The following is a 23,068-nucleotide window of genomic DNA, read 5'->3' as shown; positions in this document are numbered from 1 at the left end:
ATATACTCCGTCCGTATCTGTAAATAAAGAGTAAATAAATTTAATTTAATTGCTATAATAAAAACATAAAATTTCAAACAAGAACTTACACAAACTGACCCTTAACAACTCTTGAACGCAGAAACTATCTTTTTATACATATTTTTTTACACGAATAATGTCCTAAACATGACTCGAACTCATAACCTTAAAGTCATAGAGGCTCTTCGATACAGCTACGCCAAAAGCCTTTTAGTTTGAGAAAATAACAATATCGAATCAACTTACTCATAAGCGCTTTGCCTTTTCTATAACTTAACTTGCATGCACTCATTATTCTCATAAGATTGTGTAGCAATGTCATTCATTAAACAAACCTCGATATATTTACAGTTTTTTAAACATTGTCTTCAAAGTTTATTCCGTATTAATATTCTATTAGACTAAGAGGAGTAATATGCACAAAATCATTTTTATTATGTACACAACCAATTATGCTTTACTGTGCTGTAACACGGTAAAAACTAAAACATGATTGTTTGTGTACATAACAAAAAGGGTTGTATACATATTTGATTAACGATTAATGGTTAATGAACACGTTCATATTTAAGCTACCTGTATCGAGCTCTAAGTCTACCTTGACAAAATATATGTAAAATATGTGACTTGTTGTTTTTTCTCGACTTTTCAAGGAAATTTACAACTTGGTGAAACTAGAAGGGGCTTTATGTAGTACTCGAAATTATTCTGAAGTACCTTACGGGTTGCTTCCTTCTTTTACCCAGTCAACATAGTCAACGCCGTTTACCTTTTTAGGGCTTTTCTCAATCCAGTTTCAATTGTATTCTTCATCGATTCAGAGCTCAATTGATTCGAAGCACAATCGATCTCTATAGATTTTAATCAAATCCAGTTATGGCGAGATCTCAAGAATCATTGGATAAGATGCAACTCCGTCAAAATTACCGGAATGTATGGCACACTGATCTCATGAGCACCATGTCTGCCGATACTCCTTGTAATTAAATCTCACATCTTCACTCTCTTAATCATATACTTATGATTTTTTTTTATTATTATTTTTTTTAATAATAATTCGTTTGCATGTGAATGTTTATGTAGATTGCTGCTTCGCGTTTTTCTGGTAAGAACCTCACTTTTCGCTTTATATAATTTTTTTAGATCTTTAACATGTTTTATCGATTATATCGGTTTTGCCTTTTATGCTTTAAATTTTTTTCAGTCTGTAAGCTGATCTACAATGTATGTGTGTATTGATGCTTGATCGTTAACCTAGGTTTCAAAGTGCTAGGTATTTAGATTTTTATTTGGTACATATATTTTTAGGATTTAGGATTATATGTAGACGATCATGTAATTACATAATAAAAAAATGGTTTACTGCAGTGAGATATCATTAGAACTTGCAGTGGTAGATCTTGAACGGTTATGAACGGGCCGAATTTAACATGTTTTATTAAGAAGATCAAATTATTTTAGCCACAAAATATGAATTATCGCATGTTAAAGAACATGTATATATATATATATATATTTTGAACAGCAAAACAACTTCATATATAAAATATAAATATTCCAGAACATGTATATATTTATCTGTAAAAAAAACATTACATAAACTATACAGTAACTAAGAACATTATAATCAAGTTTCATAGAATTTAATTCAACAAGTACTGTTGTATTAATATGAAAATTCTAAAAAAATTAAATAAGCATGGCATCAATCACAATAAAACTATAGTATAAAAGTATATATTTCACTATGTATTATCATTATCGTTATTTTATTATCATTTATCATAGACATTAAAGTAAAATTATTTTCCACTTATAAATTTTTCCAATTACATACCTCATTACATCTCTCGAAAATTGGATCAAAATTGAGTAGATTGGTTATTGGACAACATAGTTTATATCTAAATCTCTATTAATAATTCCAATTCTTTGATAAATTTTGATTTCATAAATATCTCTCAAGTGACACAAATTTGAAGAAAAATGAAATAAATATCACTCAATTTCATTAATTTAACTATTTCTTTTTTCTTGGAGGATGCAACAACACAACATCATGGAATCCTAAGATACGCATAATTTTCTTGTTTTGTATCGAAAATTTGGACAGTCCAGAACGTAATAGTTGACTAATATATATACATATACGGAGTATGATATATGATATGGAGTAGTACTAGCATACACGTGGAACAAATTTTTTATAACATCACCTAAAAATTTTGTTGGGGCTACAACCCCTCCTAGCCCCTATAGAGCTCCGTCCTTGAGAAACATGATATTTGTTTCATCTTTTGTGAAATGAAGTTAAGTTAATGGGGCTATATGACATATCTTCTTAACTTCTTTAGAATTCTCATTTAGAGTGGATGATGAAGTATATATATTAGATATTGTAAATTGTGGTTTATTTTTTGAACTTGTCGATGTTATATACCATGGTCCTACGTGATAATCACAGCCAGTTATTGGAGGTTTGTGGTCAAGAATTTTAATTAGAGTGGAAGATGATAAGTAGGAAGTTTAGTTGCTTGAATATTGAAAATGCATGTAGTGCTGGATAGAATTACATGTCAGTAGGCATCAAGTTTTTATCTAATTCAATTAGTTTCATCTTGTTTCGTGGCAATTAGGTAAAATTCTACTTTTTCTATATTTGCTAATGCATCTATTTTGTAACTCTATATAAAATGGCAGTGGACCATGTGTATCATACTTGCTTCGTAAGCGAGCTCTCTATGGTGATATGTCAAGGTATGTACAAATCTCAATCAGCTTAACTCTACTTTCATGGAGTGTAGTAATTTCATATTTATATCGTTCATGCCTTTTATAGGTATACATGCTGTGCTGGATATATGCCATGCAGTGGAAGGTGTGGTGAAAGCAAATGCCCCGAGTTATGCCTCGGGACTGAGGTACACTTATTTCTCAAAGTGTATAAATATTCTTGAATAGTTTTTTAGTGAGACCAAATGTTATGTAATCGACACAATGTTGTTGGAATAAGAGAAGATGGACTATACAATATTAGTGTGGCTACCTTTGATAGTGGTGTAGCCACTTTGTTGGTAGTGGTGGCATATGGCACTAGTCAAATGGGGTCTGGTCAATGTTGACTTTTATAGGTTTTGTATTAGTTGTAGTATGGACTTGATATGGTGATAACAGTTGAATAGTAGATCCACTATTTCAATGTATAGCTCACATTGATTCCCTCACTAGTAATGTAGAAGGTTTTAGGTTTAATGATTTAGGTATCAGCTAAATATCATTTATATAGTTTATTTGTCAAATGATATGATTCCTATAGAGATATATCCACATAATCTTTCAACCTTTAATCAGCCAAGTCTAAAACTATCAAATATAAAGTTTTTATATACTTACCTATCAAACTAGGATTTTGGTTTTTCTTAAATTCTATGTTTTACGTTTAATACATTATAATTATAATTTATTTTAGAATACTGATAGAAATGATCTTCCTTGTGGTCATAAAGAGAATTTTAACTTACGGTTTACCTAATAAATTAAAATTATAAATTACTATTAATAGAAAAAAGGCGAACTTGTTATTCATTATTGTTTTGCCTTATATTGTCATCTTCAGGTCTTTCTGTGCTTTGGGAACTCGGTAGCTTCAACTCGGTTTCTATTGCAAGATGAGTTTAACATACAAACAACAAAATGCGACAATTGTATCATTGTAATGTCTTCATAAAATTCTCGTCTTTGATGTCCGAAATCATTTGCCATTTGAACTTTTGAGTAACTTGCTCTGTGGTCACAACGTAGGGGTTCATGTTTTGTCTTCAACAACTTGCGTGCATATTTTCCATTGTTGCTTGCCTTGTTGGAAGTGAAGAACTCAGTGAGGCATCTCAGATACTCAATTGCTTAGCTGATATGGTTTACTGCACGTATGTCACCTTTTTTACCTATTCTCTTTATTTTTTTTGTGTTCGACCATTAAAAGATAAAATTTCGCCCAATTGGACTTAAGTATACAGGTACTTGGGCTGAAATTGCTACATGTACATCTTACTACTATGGCATGTGTAATCTAACATGTGACTGTAATTTACTTTTTGCAGGGTTTGTGCGTGCATGCAGGTATGTAAAGCCCGCCACAAATTTTTCTCAATTCATTACTAACTGTGTGTATCTATAATCTTATTCTAATAGCGATTTGAACCGACACATTGTGGGGTCAAATCTGGTTTTTAAATCCGTGGTATGGACTTAATTTTGCAGACACAGCACAAGGTTGAGATGGACAAACGAGATGGGAAGTTTGGACCACAACCCATGATGGTTCCACCCGTGCAGCAAATGTCAAGGATTGATCAACCATATCCACCCAATGTCGGATATGGTCAACAACCGTATGGTTACCCTCCCGGACCACCACCTCAAGCTCAGGGCTACCCACCTGCCGGTTATCCTCCCCCACAGGGTTATCCTCCTGCTCAGGGCTATCCAGCTCCAGGCTACCAGAGGTAAACGTGCGAAACGTGCAAATGATTGAAACAAGTGGTTTTGTGGATTCTATCTTTTTATTTATTGATACAGTTGAACTTTTTGTGGAGTCTAAGAATATGCTGTACATGACACTTATATTTGCTTGATATTTGGTTTATTGTTGGACGTTTGTCGTGTCCCCGTTCGTGGTTCTGTTTGCACTTGTTATACCTTATTGGGTTCATATGAAGTATAAACTCGGTGCTTTTGGTGTTCATGTATTTTGTCATGTAGAAGCTTAAGGTCCATACAACACTTCGTTTAGTTTCTTATTCAGTTGAGGTTGAAACTAGAACTAGGTACAACGACAATAGATTGGTGATAATATCAGTGCTTAAACAAAGACGGACTGAATCAACCATGAAATGAATGATGGGCCTCTATCTGACCTAAGAGCAAGAGGTGTCCCCATGTCCATTTCTAGGTCGAAAATGGACCTTAAAATTGATTAAATTGGAGTGTCGCTCGGTGTTCATTTTGGTGTTCATTTCAAGGTCGAATATCACATCGACCAATAAGAAAATTGAATAATTTAAAAAGTAAAAAAGAAAAAACAAAAAATAATAATAAACCCATCAACGACTTCGGCAATCCACGACGAGATTGACGCCGGCCAGGTGTCGACCAACGGTCGATCTCAGCGTCGGTGAGGGGCGATGGCGAAAAAGAACGACAGACACCGAGTGCTCTAACCGGTCCTTTGACTAGGCCATTTGGAAGCTTTTACCATTAGGCAACATAAATTGGTCCATGAAGAGCTTACACATTACCACTCTATATGCTGGCGTATTTGATTTTTTTTTTTTTTTTTTTTTTTTTTTTTTTTTGTTACATCAAAAAGTATAATGCTCAAGTCTACTAATGTATATAAAACCAACCCCTAGCATATTGTTATTACAGGTTAGACTGTCTATAATTTAAATCCCATCATCCATTGCTGTTAATTAATAAAGGAAAGTGTTATCTTACAAGATTGAATATCGGTTTGGAAAAAATTCTTTAAAAAAGACGATCAATGGTAAATTGAAAATGGCAAGTCCTCGACGTTGATTGTTGTTAGGCCGTTTTGTGTTCTTCGGTTGTTTTAGTTCCTTGTATTTTGTATATTTTTTGGTTTTTGTTTGGTTTATATGTTTGTAAGGTTTCTTTCGAGATGTTAGAGAGACTCGTTTTTAGATAACTTTTCTTTAAATTGTTACTTTCTAGGTTCGAGCTTCCCCGTTCTTCCCTTGTCCTCCACTTATTAAATTAAAAGGCCTGGCCCATGCATTACTAGTTATATGGTGGAATGGGTGGCCGGACATGGGTGGTGTGGCTGTTGCAACTTACACATCATTTCCTTTTTTTATTAATAGAAAAACCAATTTATTTGTAACGGGGAATAATTTGTATTAATATTTTTTTTTGAAAAGCAACAAGATTTTATTAACACGAGAGATTACACCACTGAACGTACGTACACGAAATAAGTTGCAAAGGACGCAACTAAAACTAAGAACTTACACACGAACTAAAATGCACGAACAGACTAAGTATTTAAATAGATACAAGGACTTGCAATCCAAGATAACCAATCAATATTAATCTTCTTCTTTGCTCTAGTAGAGATCCATTCGAACGAAAGGGATTGTATCTCGTTTAGGGCCATCGGGGGATTCCAAGAGATACCTTGAAACACCTTTTTGTTCCGATTATTCCAAATGAGATACAAAGTAATCCATTTAACCGCTTGCCATACACCACGACCATAGCATGTTGAGGAAGAAGGACCACCATCGTTTATGATATCCGCCATATTAGAGAGGTAATTGTTGTTAAAACCCCACCATTTAAGGACTCGAGACCAGACATCCATCACATATTTGCACGAGAATAAAGAATGTTCAACCGACTCTAGGTCTTCATCACACAAAGAACACCGCACGCTATTAAGGTCAATGCCTCGTTTGTCGAGTTCAAGCTTAACGGGAAGCCTTTTCTTTTGAGCTCGCCAAACAAGGATTTCGACCTTTTTTGGGACTAGCTTATTTTGTGTTGTACCATGCGACGAACAGAAAGGGCTGAGCAGTTGAGAGTCGATAAGAGAGGAAAGCTTCTTTACCGTGAACATCCCATTATTTGCCAAGTTCCAGCTCCATTTATCCATGCTACTGCTGAACGAGAAGGAAGATAACAGGCTGCAAAGACGTTCCAATTCCGCTTCAGTTCTGCCCGAGGGGGCACGCACCCAGTTCCAGTCTGTGACAAAACCACTCGAACCACTTGATACACGATCTTTGATACAACAATTTTTTGCATTTTCAAGTCTATATAAACGAGGAAACATGTTGCACAGTTTGTCATTCCCGATCCAATGTTCGTTCCAAAATAGAGTTGTGCCGCCATCACCTATCGTCTTTAAGAATGAACACTTGAAGCCAATATGCAAATCTTCTATCAAAGTACCTGTTAAGATGATATTACGCCAAAGGGTGGATGGTTGAGAGCGAATAAATTCACTTTCCTCCATCAACCCCCCAAACGACCCGTAAACACTTTTAATAACTTTTACCCAAAAGGAATCGGTTTCGGTTTTAAACCTCCACCACCATTTCCCTAATAAGGCGAGATTTTTGCCTTTTAGGGTCCCGATATTCAGCCCCCCATTCCCAAAGGAATTAAGAACATTTTCCCATTTTATCCAAGCGATTTTTTGACCCAAATCCGCCCCACCCCAAAAGAAGCCCCTCCTCACACTCTCTAGAATTTTTATCACACTCGGCGGAGCACGAAAGAGCGAGAAATAATACAACGGGAGACTATTTAGGACCGATTTGATTAGGACTACCCTTCCTCCAATGGACAACGCGCGCATTCTCCAACTCGAAAGTAGACTTTTGAACTTCTCAATTACCGGCTTCCAATCACTTACTTTGTTCATTTTCGATCCGATTGGCAAACCAAGATACACGAATGGAAATTTACCAATTTGGCATCCTAGAAGCGTAGCTAAACGGCTAGCATCCTCAAAATCAACCCCGACACCATAAAGACAACTTTTATGGAAGTTCACTTTCAAACCCGATGCAAGTTCAAAACAATTAAGGAGATTCCTAAGATTTAAGGCATTTATGTTACCCCATTCTCCTAGAAACAAAGTGTCGTCGGCGTATTGTAGATGAGAAACAAGAACTTTATTTTCACCGACCTCTACTCCTTTGAATAAACCTTTTTCTGTAGCCGCCTTTGCAAGAATGTTGAGTCCTTCCGCTGCGATGATGAAAAGAAAAGGCGAAAGAGGGTCGCCTTGTCTAACCCCTCTTTTAAGCGCGAACTCCGACGTCGGTGATCCATTTATCAAGATAGAAATTGAGGCCGACTTAAGACAAGCTTCAATCCACTTTACCCATTTAGATCCGAACCCCATGCTACGCATAACATCAAAAAGGAATCCCCAGTTAAGGCTATCAAAAGCCTTTTCAAAACCGGCTTTGAAAATTAAACCTCTTTTCTTTTTATATTTGAGGAAATCAATAGATTCGTTTGCGATCAAAACACCGTCGAGGATATACCGTCCTTTTACGAAAGCACTCTGCTCGGATCCCACTAGCGAAGGCAAAACTTTTTTGAGTCTGTTCGATAGAATCTTTGCCACAATTTTGTAATAGCTTCCAATCAAGCTAATTGGTCGGAAATCCCCTAACCCCACCGGATCAGACTTTTTTGGAACTAGTGTAACAAAGGATGCGTTACACCCTCCTGAGATCTCACCGTTTTCCCAGAACCACGAAATCGCCTTCACAAAATCCTCTTTTAGAATGTGCCAAAATTTCTTAAAGAACCTCAAATTAAAACCGTCGGGCCCGGGAGCTTTATTACCTCCACAATCATGTATAGCTTCCAAAATTTCTTCTTCTGAAATCGGACACTCGAGAGTAGCAGCATCATCTGGACAGATTGTCGGGTAACAAATGAAATGTCCCGTTCTTATTGATTAAAAACGTTCCATATTAATTGATTTCGTTGCGAGGTTTTGACCTCTATATGAGACGTTTTTCAAAGACTGCATTCATTTTAAAACAAACCATAACCTTTATTTCATCAATAAAGGTTTAAAAAGCTTTACGTAGATTATCAAATAATGATAATCTAAAATATCCTGTTTACACACGACCATTACATAATGGTTTACAATACAAATATGTTACAACAAAATAAGTTTCTTGAATGCAGTTTTTACACAATATCATACAAGCATGGACTCCAAATCTCGTCCTTATTTAAGTATGCGACAGCGGAAGCTCTTAATAATCACCTGAGAATAAACATGCTTAAAACGTCAATAAAAATGTTGGTGAGTTATAGGTTTAACCTATATATATCAAATCGTAACAATAGACCACAAGATTTCATATTTCAATACACATCCCATACATAGAGATACAAATCATTCATATGGTGAACACCTGGTAACCGACATTAACAAGATGCATATATAAGAATATCCCCATCATTCCGGGACACCCTTCGGATATGATATAAATTTCGAAGTACTAAAGCATCCGGTACTTTGGATGGGGTTTGTTAGGCCCAATAGATCTATCTTTAGAGTTCGCGTCAATTAGGGTGTCTGTTCCCTAATTCTTAGATTACCAGACTTAATAAAAAGGGGCATATTCGATTTCGATAATTCAACAATATAATGTAGTTTCGATTACTTGTGTCTATTTCGTAAAACATTTATAAAAACAGCGCATGTATTCTCAGTCCCAAAAATATATATTGCAAAAGCATTTAAAAAGGGATTAATGAAACTCACGCATGTAAATATGGTAAAACAGTTAATAAAGCATTTGCATGTATTCTCAGCCCAAAAATGTAAAGAGAGAAAAAAGGGCAGATGAAACTCACTTTCACAGATTTTTTTTACTTCGTCGAGAAGTAAGACTTGGCCACTGTTGATTCACGAACCTATAACAATATATACATATATATTAAAGTATGTTCAAAATATATTTACAACACTTTTAATATATTTTGATGTTTTAAGTTTATTAAGTCAGCTGTCCTCGTTAGTAACCTACAACTAGTTGTCCACAGTTAGATGTACAGAAATAAATCGATAAATATTATCTTGAATCAATCCACGACCCAGTGTATACGTATCTCAGTATTGATCACAACTCAAACTATATATATTTTGGAATCAACCTCAACCCTGTATAGCTAACTCCAACATTCACATATAGAGTGTCTATGGTTGTTCCGAAATATATATAGATGTGTCGACATGATAGGTCGAAACATTGTATACGTGTCTATGGTATCTCAAGATTACATAATATACAATACAAGTTGATTAAGTTATGGTTGGAATAGATTTGTTACCAATTTTCACGTAGCTAAAATGAGAAAAATTATCCAATCTTGTTTTACCCATAACTTCTTCATTTTAAATCCGTTTTGAGTGAATCAAATTGCTATGGTTTCATATTGAACTGTATTTTATGAATCTAAACAGAAAAAGTATAGGTTTATAGTCGGAAAAATAAGTTACAAGTCGTTTTTGTAAAGGTAGTCATTTCAGTCGAAAGAACGACGTCTAGATGACCATTTTAGAAAACATACTTCCACTTTGAGTTTAACCATAATTTTTGGATATAGTTTCATGTTCATAATAAAAATCATTTTCTCAGAATAACAACTTTTAAATCAAAGTTTATCATAGTTTTTAATTAACTAACCCAAAACAGCCCGCGGTGTTACTACGACGGCGTAAATCCGGTTTTACGGTGTTTTTCGTGTTTCCAGGTTTTAAATCATTAAGTTAGCATATCATATAGATATATAACATGTGTTTAGTTAATTTTAAAAGTCAAGTTAGAAGGATTAACTTTTGTTTGCGAACAAGTTTAGAATTAACTAAACTATGTTCTAGTGATTACGAGTTTAAACCTTCGAATAAGATAGTTTTATATATATGAATCGAATGATGTTATGAACATCATTACTACCTCAAGTTTAGTAGGTAAACCTACTGGAAGTGACAAGAAATGATCTAGCTTCAAAGGATCTTGGATGGCTTGAAAGTTCTTGAAGTAGGATCATGACACAAAAACAAGTTCAAGTAAGATTTTTACTCGAATTAAGATAGTTTATAGTTATAGAAATTGAATCAAAGTTTGAATATGAATATTACCTTGAATAAGAAAGATAACCTACTGTATATAACAAAGGTTTCTTGATCTTAGATGATTACTTGGAATGGATTAGAAAGCTTGGAAGTAAATTAGTAAACTTGAAGGGATTTTTGAAGTGTTCTTGAAGTGTTCTTCCTATGATGATTATAGCTTGATTCTTGAAGTGATTTTTGATGAAGATGATGATTAACTACTGGAAAAATACGTTCATAATAGTGTGTGTGTGTTGAGAGAGAATTAGAAAGAGAATTGGAAGTGAAATGGAGTGAATGATGAGTGGTAATTGGTGAGTGGTGAGTGGGGTTAAAAGGAGTTCTAGTTAGTTGACTAGCTCATGGTAGAAGTTAAAATTGATTAGTCATACATGACATAATCAAGAGTGGAATCCCATGCTAGTTCCTATTGGTATATACCCATAGTAAGTACGTTTTGAGGCTGTGTATAATACGGGTAAGAATACGACTAGAATTCTTGATGAAAGAAAAGAATGGTAAAGTAACTGTAACCATTTTCGTTAAGTATGAGTGTTTTGATATATGTCTTGAAGTCTTCCAAAAGTATTTTAATATATCTAAATACACTACATGTATATACATTTTAACTGAGTCGTTAAGTCATCGTTAGTCGTTACATGTAAGTGTTGTTTTGAAACCTTTAAGTTAACGATCTCAATTAATGTTGTTAACCCATTGTTTATTATATCTAATGAGATGTTAAATTATTATATTATCATGATATTATGATATATTAATATATCTTAATATGATATATATACATTTAAATGTCGTTACAACGATAATCGTTATATATATGTCTCGTTTCGAAATCCTTAAGTTAGTAGTCTTGTTTATATGTATATAACTCACTGTTAATATACTTATGGAGATACTTACTTATCATAATCTCATGTTAACCATATGTATATCCATATATATATCGTCATGTCGTTTTTACAAGTTTTAACGTTCGTGCATCGCCGGTCAACTTGGGTGGTCAATTGTCTATATGAAAAATATTTCAATTAATCAAGTCTTAACAAGTTTGATTGCTTAACATGTAGGAAATATTTAATCATGTAAATATCAATCTCAATTAATATATATAAACATGGAAAAGTTCGGGTCACTACAGTACCTACCCGTTAAATAAATTTCGTCCCGAAATTTTAAGCTGTTGAAGGTGTTGACGAATCTTCTGGAAATAGATGCGGGTATTTCTTCTTCATCTGATCTTCACGCTCCCAGGTGAACTCGGGTCCTCTACGAGCATTCCTTCGAACCTTAACAATTGGTATCTTGTTTTGCTTAAGTTTTTTAACCTCACGATCCATTATTTCGACGGGTTCTTCGATGAATTGAAGTTTTTCGTTGATTTGGATTTCATCTAACGGAATAGTGAGATATTCTTTAGCAAAACATTTCTTCAAATTCGAGACGTGGAAAGTGTTATGTACAGCCGCGAGTTGTTGAGGTAACTCAAGTCGGTAAGCTACTGGTCCGACACGATCAATAATCTTGAATGGTCCAATATACCTTGGATTTAATTTCCCTCGTTTACCAAATCGAACAACGCCTTTCCAAGGTGCAACTTTAAGCATGACCATCTCTCCAATTTCAAATTCTATATCTTTTCTTTTAATGTCAGCGTAGCTCTTTTGTCGACTTTGGGCGGTTTTCAACCGTTGTTGAATTTGGATGATCTTCTCGGTAGTTTCTTGTATAATCTCCGGACCCGTAATCTGTCTATCCCCCACTTCACTCCAACAAATCGGAGACCTGCACTTTCTACCATAAAGTGCTTCAAACGGCGCCATCTCAATGCTTGAATGGTAGCTGTTGTTGTAGGAAAATTCTGCTAACGGTAGATGTCGATCCCAACTGTTTCCGAAATCAATAACACATGCTCGTAGCATGTCTTTAAGCGTTTGTATCATCCTTTCGCTCTGCCCATCAGTTTGTGGATGATAGGCAGTACTCATGTCTAGACGAGTTCCTAATGCTTGCTGTAATGTCTGCCAGAATCTTGAAATAAATCTGCCATCCCTATCAGAGATAATAGAGATTGGTATTCCATGTCTGGAGACGACTTCCTTCAAATACAGTCGTGCTAACTTCTCCATCTTGTCATCTTCTCTTATTGGTAGGAAGTGTGCTGATTTGGTGAGACGATCAACTATTACCCAAATAGTATCAAAACCATTTGCAGTCCTTGGCAATTTAGTGATGAAATCCATGGTAATGTTTTCCCATTTCCATTCCGGGATTTCGGGTTGTTGAAGTAGACCTGATGGTTTCTGATGCTCAGCGTTGACCTTAGAACACGTCAAACATTCTCCTACGTATTTAGCAACATCGGCTTTCATACCCGGCCACCAAAAATGTTTCTTGAGATCCTTGTACATCTTCCCCGTTCCAGGATGTATTGAGTATCTGGTTTTATGAGCTTCTATAAGTACCATTTCTCTCATATCTCCAAATTTTGGTACCCAAATTCTTTCAGCCCGATACCGGGTTCCGTCTTCCCGAATATTAAGATGCTTCTCCGATCCTTTGGGTATTTCATCCTTTGAATTTCCCTCTTTTAAAACTCCTTGTTGTGCCTCCTTTATTTGAGTAGTAATGTTATTATGAATCATTATATTCATAGATTTTACTCGAATGGGTTCTCTGTCCTTCCTGCTCAAGGCATCGGCTACCACATTTGCCTTCCCCGGGTGGTAACGAATCTCAAAGTCGTAATCATTCAATAATTCAATCCACCTACGCTGCCTCATATTCAGTTGTTTCTGATTAAATATGTGTTGAAGACTTTTGTGGTCGGTATATATAATACTTTTGACCCCATATAAGTAGTGCCTCCAAGTCTTTAATGCAAAAACAACCGCGCCTAATTCCAAATCATGCGTCGTATAATTTTGTTCGTGAATCTTCAATTGTCTAGACGCATAAGCAATCACCTTCGTTCGTTGCATTAATACACAACCGAGACCTTGCTTTGATGCATCACAATAAATCACAAAATCATCATTCCCTTCAGGCAATGACAATATAGGTGCCGTAGTTAGCTTTTTCTTCAATAACTGAAACGCTTTCTCTTGTTCATCATTCCATTCAAATTTCTTCCCTTTATGCGTTAATGCAGTCAAGGGTTTTGCTATTCTGGAAAAGTCTTGGATGAACCTTCTGTAGTAACCAGCTAGTCCTAAAAACTGGCGTATGTGTTTCGGAGTTTTCGGAGTTTCCCACTTTTCAACAGTTTCTATCTTTGCCGGATCCACCTTAATACCTTCTTTGTTCACTATGTGACCGAGGAATTGAACTTCTTCCAACCAAAATGCACACTTTGAAAACTTAGCGTACAATTCTTCCTTCCTCAATACTTCTAACACCTTTCTCAAATGTTCACCGTGTTCTTGGTCATTCTTTGAGTAAATAAGTATGTCATCAATGAAAACAATGACAAACTTGTCAAGGTATGGTCCACACACTCGGTTCATAAGGTCCATGAACACAGCTGGTGCATTAGCTAAACCAAACGGCATGACCATAAACTCGTAATGACCGTAACGTGTTCTGAAAGCAGTCTTTGGAATATCATCTTCTTTCACCCGCATTTGATGATACCCGGAACGTAAGTCAATCTTTGAATAAACAGACGAGCCTTGTAGTTGATCAAATAAGTCGTCGATTCTCGGTAGTGGGTAGCGGTTCTTGATGGTAAGTTTGTTCAATTCTCGGTAGTCGATACACAACCTGAATGTACCATCTTTCTTCTTGACAAACAAAATAGGAGCTCTCCACGGTGATGTGCTTGGTTGAATGAAACCACGCTCTAAAAGTTCTTGTAATTGGCTTTGCAGTTCTTTCATCTCGCTGGGTGCGAGTCTGTAAGGAGCACGAGCTATTGGTGCAGCTCCTGGTACAAGATCTATTTGAAATTCAACGGATCGATGTGGGGGTAATCCCGGTAATTCTTTCGGAAATACATCGGGAAATTCTTTTGCAATGGGAACATCATTGATGCTCTTTTCTTCAGTTTGTACTTTCTCGACGTGTGCTAGAACAGCATAGCAACCTTTTCTTATTAGTTTTTGTGCCTTCAAATTACTAATAAGATGTAGCTTTGTGTTGCCCTTTTCTCTGTACACCATTAAGGGTTTTCCTTTTTCTCGTATAATGCGAATTGCATTTTTGTAACAAACGATCTCTGCTTTCACTTCTTTCAACCAGTCCATACCGATTATCACATCAAAACTCCCTAACTCTACTGGTATCAAGTCAATCTTAAATGTTTCGCTAATCAGTTTAATTTCTCGATTCCGACATATATTATCTGCAGAAATTAATTTACCATTTGCTAATTCGAGTAAAAATTTACTTTCCAAAGGCGTCAATGGACAACTTAATTTAGCACAAAAATCTCTACTCATATAGCTTCTATCCGCACCCGAATCAAATAAAACGTAAGCAGATTTATTGTCAATAAGAAACGTACCCGTAACAAGCTCCGGTTCTTCCTGTGCCTCTGCCGCATTAATATTGAAAACTCTTCCGCGGCCTTGTCCATTCGTGTTCTCCTGGTTCGGGCAATTTCTAATAATGTGGCCCGGTTTTCCACATTTATAACAAACTACATTGGCATAACTTGCTCCGACACTACTTGCTCCGCCATTACTCGTTCCGACACCATTTGTTCCTTTCGTTCTATTAACCCCTGGTCCGTAGACCTCACACTTCGCCGCGCTATGACCATTTCTTTTACACTTGTTGCAAAATTTGGTGCAGAACCCCGAGTGATACTTTTCACACCTTTGGCATAGCTGCTTCTGATTGTTGTTGTTGTTGCGGTTATTATTGTTGTTGGGATGATTGTTGTAGTTGTTGTTGTTGTTGTTGTTGGGCCGTTTGTTGTAGTTGCGATTGATGTTGCGATTGTTGGGATAATTGTTGCGATTATTGTTGTAATTGCTGCTGTTGTTGTATTGGTGATTCTTATCACCATTTTCCTTCCACTTTCTTTTGACTTGCTTCACATTGGCCTCTTCAGCAGTCTGTTCTTTAATTCTTTCTTCAATCTGGTTCACTAGTTTGTGAGCCATTCTACATACCTGTTGTATGGAGGCGGGCTCGTGTAAACTTATATCTTCTTGGATTCTTTCCGGTAATCCTTTCACAAAGGCGTCGATCTTCTCTTCCTCATCTTCGAATGCTCCCGGACACAATAGGCACAATTCTGTGAATCGTCTTTCGTACGTGGTAATATCAAATCCTTGGGTTCGTAACCCTCTAAGTTCTGTCTTGAGCTTATTGACCTCGGTTCTGGGACAGTACTTCTCGTTCATCAAGTGCTTGAATGCTGACCACGGTAGTGCGTACATATCGTCTTGTCCCACTTGCTCTAGATAGGTATTCCACCATGTTAACGCAGAACCTGTGAAGGTATGCGTAGCGTACTTCACTTTGTCCTCTTCAGTACACTTACTTATGGCAAACACCGATTCGACCTTCTCGGTCCACCGTTTCAATCTGATCGGTCCTTCGGTTCCATCAAATTCCAAAGGTTTGCAGGCAGTGAATTCTTTGTAGGTGCATCCTACACGATTTCCGGTACTGCTAGATCCAAGGTTATTGTTGGTATGTAGCGCAGCCTGTACTGCAGCTATGTTTGAAGCTAGAAAAGTACGGAATTCCTCTTCATTCATATTCACGGTGTGTCGAGTAGTCGGTGCCATTTCCTTCAAAATAGTCAAATGGAACAAGTTAATCATACAGAATATTAAGAGTAGTTAATAGTATTTCGCAGCATAATATGAACTCATTTATAAAAGCTTTTTCTTCATATTAGCGTTTTATAAGTTTAAATTCGGGTAGCACCTACCCGTTAAGTTCATACTTAGTAGCTAATATACAATTCAACTACTACAATTCTATATGAAAAACTGATTATAATAATATTTCGCGTTCAAACTTTTACACAATATTTTACAAACTTACAATACCGCTTATTTTACATAAAGCATGAAATATAGCACACAATAACTTTGATACAAGGTAGTTGTGAAGATAATTCTAGCTAGTACACAAGTCGTTCAGCAAAGGCAATAAAGACACGTAATTCATACGTCCAGAAACAAGTCATGCATTCTGGTTTTACTAGGACTACTTCCCATCCTTGGTCTTGTGGAACATAACCGTTATGGCCGTTGATAAGACAGCGTGTTGTAACGTCGTCAAAGGGATGAGGGTTACGTAATGTCCAACAGTCCCGTAACAATCTAAAAACCTCATTTCTTACCCCAATTACCGACTCCGTCACTTGTAGGAACGTTTTGTTTAATAGTTGTAGCCGGATGTTCTTGTTCTCACTTTGGTGAGAAGCGAACATTACTAATCCGTAAGCATAACATGCTTCTTTATGTTGCATGTTAGCCGCTTTTTCTAAATCACGAAGTCCAATATTCGGATATATTGAGTCAAAATAATTTCTTAACCCATTGCGTAAAATAGCATTTGGGTTCCCCGCAATATATGCGTCAAAGTAAACACATCGTAACTTATGGATTTCCCAATGTGATATCCCCCATCTTTCGAACGAAAGCCTTTTATAAATCAAGGCATTCTTGGAATGTTCTTCGAATGTCTTACAAACTGATCTCGCCTTAAATAGTTGTGCGGAAGAATTCTGACCGACTCTAGACAAGATTTCATCAATCATGTCTCCGGGTAGGTCTCTTAAAATATTGGGTTGTCTATCCATTTTATGTTTTTATACTGTAAAATAGACAAGAGTTAGATTCATAAAGAAAAATACTTATTAATACAAGCAATTTTTACATATATCATAAAGCATAAGCACACTATATTACTTATATTACACCACACGAATACAACTATCTTATTCCGACTCGCTTGTTTCTTCTTCTTCGATTTTGGTTCGTTTTGCCAAGTTTCTAGGGATATATGATGTTCCCCTAATACGAGCCGTCGTTTTCCACATTGGTTTAGAAAAACCTGGTGGTTTAGAGGTTCCCGGGTCATTGTTACAACTTAAGGACTTCGGGGGTTGACGATACATATAAAGTTCATCGGGGTTGGAATTAGATTTCTCTATTTTTATGCCCTTTCCCTTATTAGTTTCTTTTGCCTTTTTAAATTCAGTTGGGGTAATTTCTATAACATCATCGGAATTCTCGTCGGAATCCGATTCATCGGAGAATTGGTAATCCTCCTAATATTTTGCTTCCTTGGCGGAAACACCATTGACCATAATTAACCTTGGTCGGTTGGTTGAGGATTTTCTTTTACTTAACTGTTTTATTATTTCCCCCACCGGTTCTATTTCTTCATCCGGTTCCAATTCTTCTTCCGGTTCCGATTCTTCTTCCGGTTCCGACTCTTCTTCCGGTTCCTCTTCGGGAACTTGTGAATCAGTCCACGAATCATTCCAATTTACATTTGACTCTTCATTATTATTAGGTGAGTCAATGGGACTTGTTCTAGAGGTAGACATCTATCACATAATATCAAACGCGTTAAGAGATTAATATATCACATAATATTCACATGTTAAAAATATATAGTTTCCAACAAAATTTGTTAAGCAATCATTTTTCAAGTAAACACGGTCGAAGTCCAGACTCACTAATGCATCCTAACAAACTCGATAAGACACACTAATGCAAAATTCTGGTTCTCTAAGACCAACGCTCGGATACCAACTGAAATGTCCCGTTCTTATTGATTAAAAACGTTCCATATTAATTGATTTCGTTGCGAGGTTTTGACCTCTATATGAGACATTTTTCAAAGACTGCATTCATTTTAAAACAAACCATAACCTTTATTTCATCAATAAAGGTTTAAAAAGCTTTACGTAGATTATCAAATAATGATAATCTAAAATATCCTGTTTACACACGACCATTACATAATGGTTTACAATACAAATATGTTACAACAAAATAAGTTTCTTGAATGCAGTTTTTACACAATATCATACAAGCATGGACTCCAAATCTCGTCCTTATTTAAGTATGCGACAGCGGAAGCTCTTAATAATCACCTGAGAATAAACATGCTTAAAACGTCAACAAAAATGTTGGTGAGTTATAGGTTTAACCTATATATATCAAATCGTAACAATAGACCACAAGATTTCATATTTCAATACACATCCCATACATAGAGATAAAAATCATTCATATGGTGAACACCTGGTAACCGACATTAACAAGATGCATATATAAGAATATCCCCATCATTCCGGGACACCCTTCGGATATGATATAAATTTCGAAGTACTAAAGCATCCGGTACTTTGGATGGGGTTTGTTAGGCCCAATAGATCTATCTTTAGAGTTCGCGTCAATTAGGGTGTCTGTTCCCTAATTCTTAGATTACCAGACTTAATAAAAAGGGGCATATTCGATTTCGATAATTCAACCATATAATGTAGTTTCGATTACTTGTGTCTATTTCGTAAAACATTTATAAAAACAGCGCATGTATTCTCAGTCCCAAAAATATATATTGCAAAAGCATTTAAAAAGGGATTAATGAAACTCACGCATGTAAATATGGTAAAACAGTTAATAAAGCATTAGCATGTATTCTCAGCCCAAAAATGTAAAGAGAGAAAAAGGGCAGATGAAACTCACTTTCACAGATTTTTTTTACTTCGTCGAGAAGTAAGACTTGGCCACTGTTGATTCACGAACCTATAACAATATATACATATATATTAAAGTATGTTCAAAATATATTTACAACACTTTTAATATATTTTGATGTTTTAAGTTTATTAAGTCAGCTGTCCTCGTTAGTAACCTACAACTAGTTGTCCACAGTTAGATGTACAAAAATAAATCGATAAATATTATCTTGAATCAATCCACGACCCAGTGTATACGTATCTCAGTATTGATCACAACTCAAACTATATATATTTTGGAATCAACCTCAACCCTGTATAGCTAACTCCAACATTCACATATAGAGTGTCTATGGTTGTTCCGAAATATATATAGATGTGTCGACATGATAGGTCGAAACATTGTATACGTGTCTATGGTATCTCAAGATTACATAATATACAATACAAGTTGATTAAGTTATGGTTGGAATAGATTTGTTACCAATTTTCACGTAGCTAAAATGAGAAAAATTATCCAATCTTGTTTTACCCATAACTTCTTCATTTTAAATCCGTTTTGAGTGAATCAAATTGCTATGGTTTCATATTGAACTATATTTTATGAATCTAAACAGAAAAAGTATAGGTTTATAGTCGGAAAAATAAGTTACAAGTCGTTTTTATAAAGGTAGTCATTTCAGTCGAAAGAACGACGTCTAGATGACCATTTTAGAAAACATACTTCCACTTTGAGTTTAACCATAATTTTTGGATATAGTTTCATGTTCATAATAAAAATCATTTTCTCAGAATAACAACTTTTAAATCAAAGTTTATCATAGTTTTTAATTAACTAACCCAAAACAGCCCGCGGTGTTACTACGACGGCGTAAATCCGATTTTACGGTGTTTTTCGTGTTTCCAGGTTTTAAATCATTAAGTTAGCATATCATATAGATATAGAACATGTGTTTAGTTAATTTTAAAAGTCAAGTTAGAAGGATTAACTTTTGTTTGCGAACAAGTTTAGAATTAACTAAACTATGTTCTAGTGATTACGAGTTTAAACCTTCGAATAAGATAGTTTTATATATATGAATCGAATGATGTTATGAACATCATTACTACCTCAAGTTTAGTAGGTAAACCTACTGGAAGTGACAAGAAATGATCTAGCTTCAAAGGATCTTGGATGGCTTGAAAGTTCTTGAAGTAGGATCATGACACAAAAACAAGTTCAAGTAAGATTTTTACTCGAATTAAGATAGTTTATAGTTATAGAAATTGAATCAAAGTTTGAATATGAATATTACCTTGAATAAGAAAGATAACCTACTGTATATAACAAAGGTTTCTTGATCTTAGATGATTACTTGGAATGGATTAGAAAGCTTGGAAGTAAATTAGTAAACTTGAAGGGATTTTTGAAGTGTTCTTGAAATGTTCTTCCTATGATGATTATAGCTTGATTCTTGAAGTGATTTTTGATGAAGATGATGATTAACTACTGGAAAAATACGTTCATAATAGTGTGTGTGTGTTGAGAGAGAATTAGAAAGAGAATTGGAAGTGAAATGGAGTGAATGATGAGTGGTAATTGGTGAGTGGTGAGTGGGGTTAAAAGGAGTTCTAGTTAGTTGACTAGCTCATGGTAGAAGTTAAAATTGATTAGTCATACATGAAATAATCAAGATTGGAATTCCATGCTAGTTCCTATTGGTATATACCCATAGTAAGTATGTTTTGAGGCTGTATATAATACGGGTAAGAATACGACTAGAATTCTTGATGAAAGAAAAGAATGGGAAAGTAACTGTAACCATTTTCGTTAAGTATGAGTGTTTTGATATATGTCTTGAAGTCTTCAAAAAGTATTTTAGTATATCTAAATACACTACATGTATGTACATTTTAACTAAGTCGTTAAGTCATCGTTAGTCGTTACATGTAAGTGTTGTTTTGAAACCTTTAAGTTAACGATCTCAATTAATGTTGTTAACCCATTGTTTATTATATCTAATGAGATGTTAAATTATTATATTATCATGATATTATGATATATTAATATATCTTAATATGATATATATACATTTAAATGTCGTTACAACGATAATCGTTACATATATGTCTCGTTTCGAAATCCTTAAGTTAGTAGTCTTGTTTATATGTATATAACTCATTGTTAATATACTTATGGAGATACTTACTTATCATAATCTCATTTTAACCATATGTATATCCATATATATATCGTTATGCCGTTTTTACAAGTTTTAACGTTCGTGCATCGCCGGTCAACTTGGGTGGTCAATTGTCTATATGAAAAATATTTCAATTAATCAAGTCTTAACAAGTTTGATTGCTTAACATGTTGGAAACATTTAATCATGTAAATATCAATCTCAATTAATATATATAAACATGGAAAAGTTCGGGTCACTACAACAAAGGTCTTCCATTGAAGGTCGCAAAATGTCAGGTTCTTCAAAAATTCTTTTAAAATACTCAAACGCCTCCATCTTAATATCATTTGGGTTTTCGTTCCAATGCCCATTTATATTAAAATCTCGGATGTTGCTCCTATTATATTTACATCTAATCAACGAGTGAAAAAACTTTGTGTTTTCGTCTCCTTCGAGAGCCCACCGAGTTCTGGCTTTTTGTTTTACCATTCAAGCTTTAATTCGGTCCTTTTCTATCCACTTTTTCCTCTCAAGTTTCCACCTTTCAAGTTCACTTTCATCCACCTGCTGCTTCTCAGCTTTGAGCTCGATTTTTAATGCTTCACTTTTATGCGTTTCGATTTCCCGATCAATTTGCCCGAACTTATCTTTACTCCAGCTTCTAAGAGCATTTTTGACGTTTTTTAATTTATACATGAAGGTGCAGTCGCTTCTGTTGCTGGGTTTAACCGTCTCATTCCAAGCATCACTAATGATTTTTTCAACACCAACATCATCGAACCAAACATCAAAAACCTCGAAAGGTTTCGGACCAAAATTGATTTCTTCATTTTTTAGCATTATTGGGCAATGGTCAGACTTAGTACGGTCTAGGGTGATAGCTGAAAGATTATCCCATAATTCCAAAAAGCTTTCCGAAACTAGGAACCTGTCCAATTTACTAAATTTGAAGCCGTCATCGCTCACCCTAGTAAAAACCCTCCCCCCGATAGGAATATCTGTTAGGTTGCATAAACTGATGAACTCATTAAACTTTTTTGCTCTACCTTCAACAAATTCACAATTAAATCGCTCAACTCGATCTCTTACTTCATTAAAATCACCGCAAAGAACCCATGCCTCATTATCATTACTAACCAACTTAGATAACGAATCCCATAAGATTTGCTTTTTCGAATCATCATGGGGTCCATAGATGTTAAGAACATTTAAGGGTATACCACTGCTCTTCCATATACCCCTAACTCCTAAAACCCGATCAAACCGAATCACATCTAATGCAGCGAAGTAGTTTGTATCCCAAATCAACAATTGCCCACCCGATTTCCCTACTTTTTCTGTTTGAATAAAATCAAAATTCACATCACCCCATAATGAGTATATCCAATGACCATTAACGGTGTTTAATTTCGTCTCTTGTAAAGCTAGGAAAGCAGGCTTTTCACGAATGATAAATTTTTTTGTTTCCCCAAATTTACTTTCTACCCCGACACCAAATCCTCTAATGTTATATGAGATTATCTTCAT

General features: G+C 35.3%; 2 protein-coding genes across 2 annotated transcripts; one reads left to right on the top strand and one right to left on the bottom strand.

The window, feature by feature from the left end:
* Positions 1-779: 779 nt before the first annotated feature.
* Positions 780-4,765, top strand: LOC139839640 (uncharacterized). Its single transcript, XM_071829762.1, has 8 exons — positions 780-1,000; positions 1,105-1,126; positions 2,722-2,778; positions 2,861-2,942; positions 3,638-3,733; positions 3,823-3,947; positions 4,122-4,140; positions 4,282-4,765. Exons 1-8 carry the CDS (start codon positions 898-900, stop codon positions 4,528-4,530), a joined length of 753 nt encoding a protein of 250 aa, XP_071685863.1. The 5' UTR covers positions 780-897; the 3' UTR covers positions 4,531-4,765.
* A 17,265-nt stretch (positions 4,766-22,030) lies between these two features.
* On the bottom strand, positions 22,031-23,068 carry LOC139840673 (uncharacterized). The gene has a single exon (XM_071830924.1). The coding sequence runs from the start codon at positions 23,066-23,068 to the stop codon at positions 22,031-22,033; it is 1,038 nt and encodes a 345-aa protein (XP_071687025.1).

Source organism: Rutidosis leptorrhynchoides, chromosome 4 (genome assembly GCF_046630445.1).
Source record: "Rutidosis leptorrhynchoides isolate AG116_Rl617_1_P2 chromosome 4, CSIRO_AGI_Rlap_v1, whole genome shotgun sequence".
NCBI classification, from domain to species: Eukaryota; Viridiplantae; Streptophyta; class Magnoliopsida; order Asterales; family Asteraceae; genus Rutidosis; species Rutidosis leptorrhynchoides.
Note: the sequence above shows the minus strand (reverse complement) of the source record. Positions and strands in the feature narration are given on the sequence as shown.

Excerpts from the sequence above, each read along its gene's own strand:
- LOC139839640 (XM_071829762.1), top strand. The coding sequence starts at position 898 with ATGGCGAGATCTCAAGAATCATTGGATAAGATGCAACTCCGTCAAAAT. Across the intron at positions 1,001-1,104 it reads CATGTCTGCCGATACTCCTT|ATTGCTGCTTCGCGTTTTTC; the intron begins GTAATTAAATCT and ends ATGTTTATGTAG. Across the intron at positions 2,779-2,860 it reads CTCTATGGTGATATGTCAAG|GTATACATGCTGTGCTGGAT; the intron begins GTATGTACAAAT and ends TGCCTTTTATAG.
- LOC139840673 (XM_071830924.1), bottom strand. The coding sequence starts at position 23,068 with ATGAAGATAATCTCATATAACATTAGAGGATTTGGTGTCGGGGTAGAA.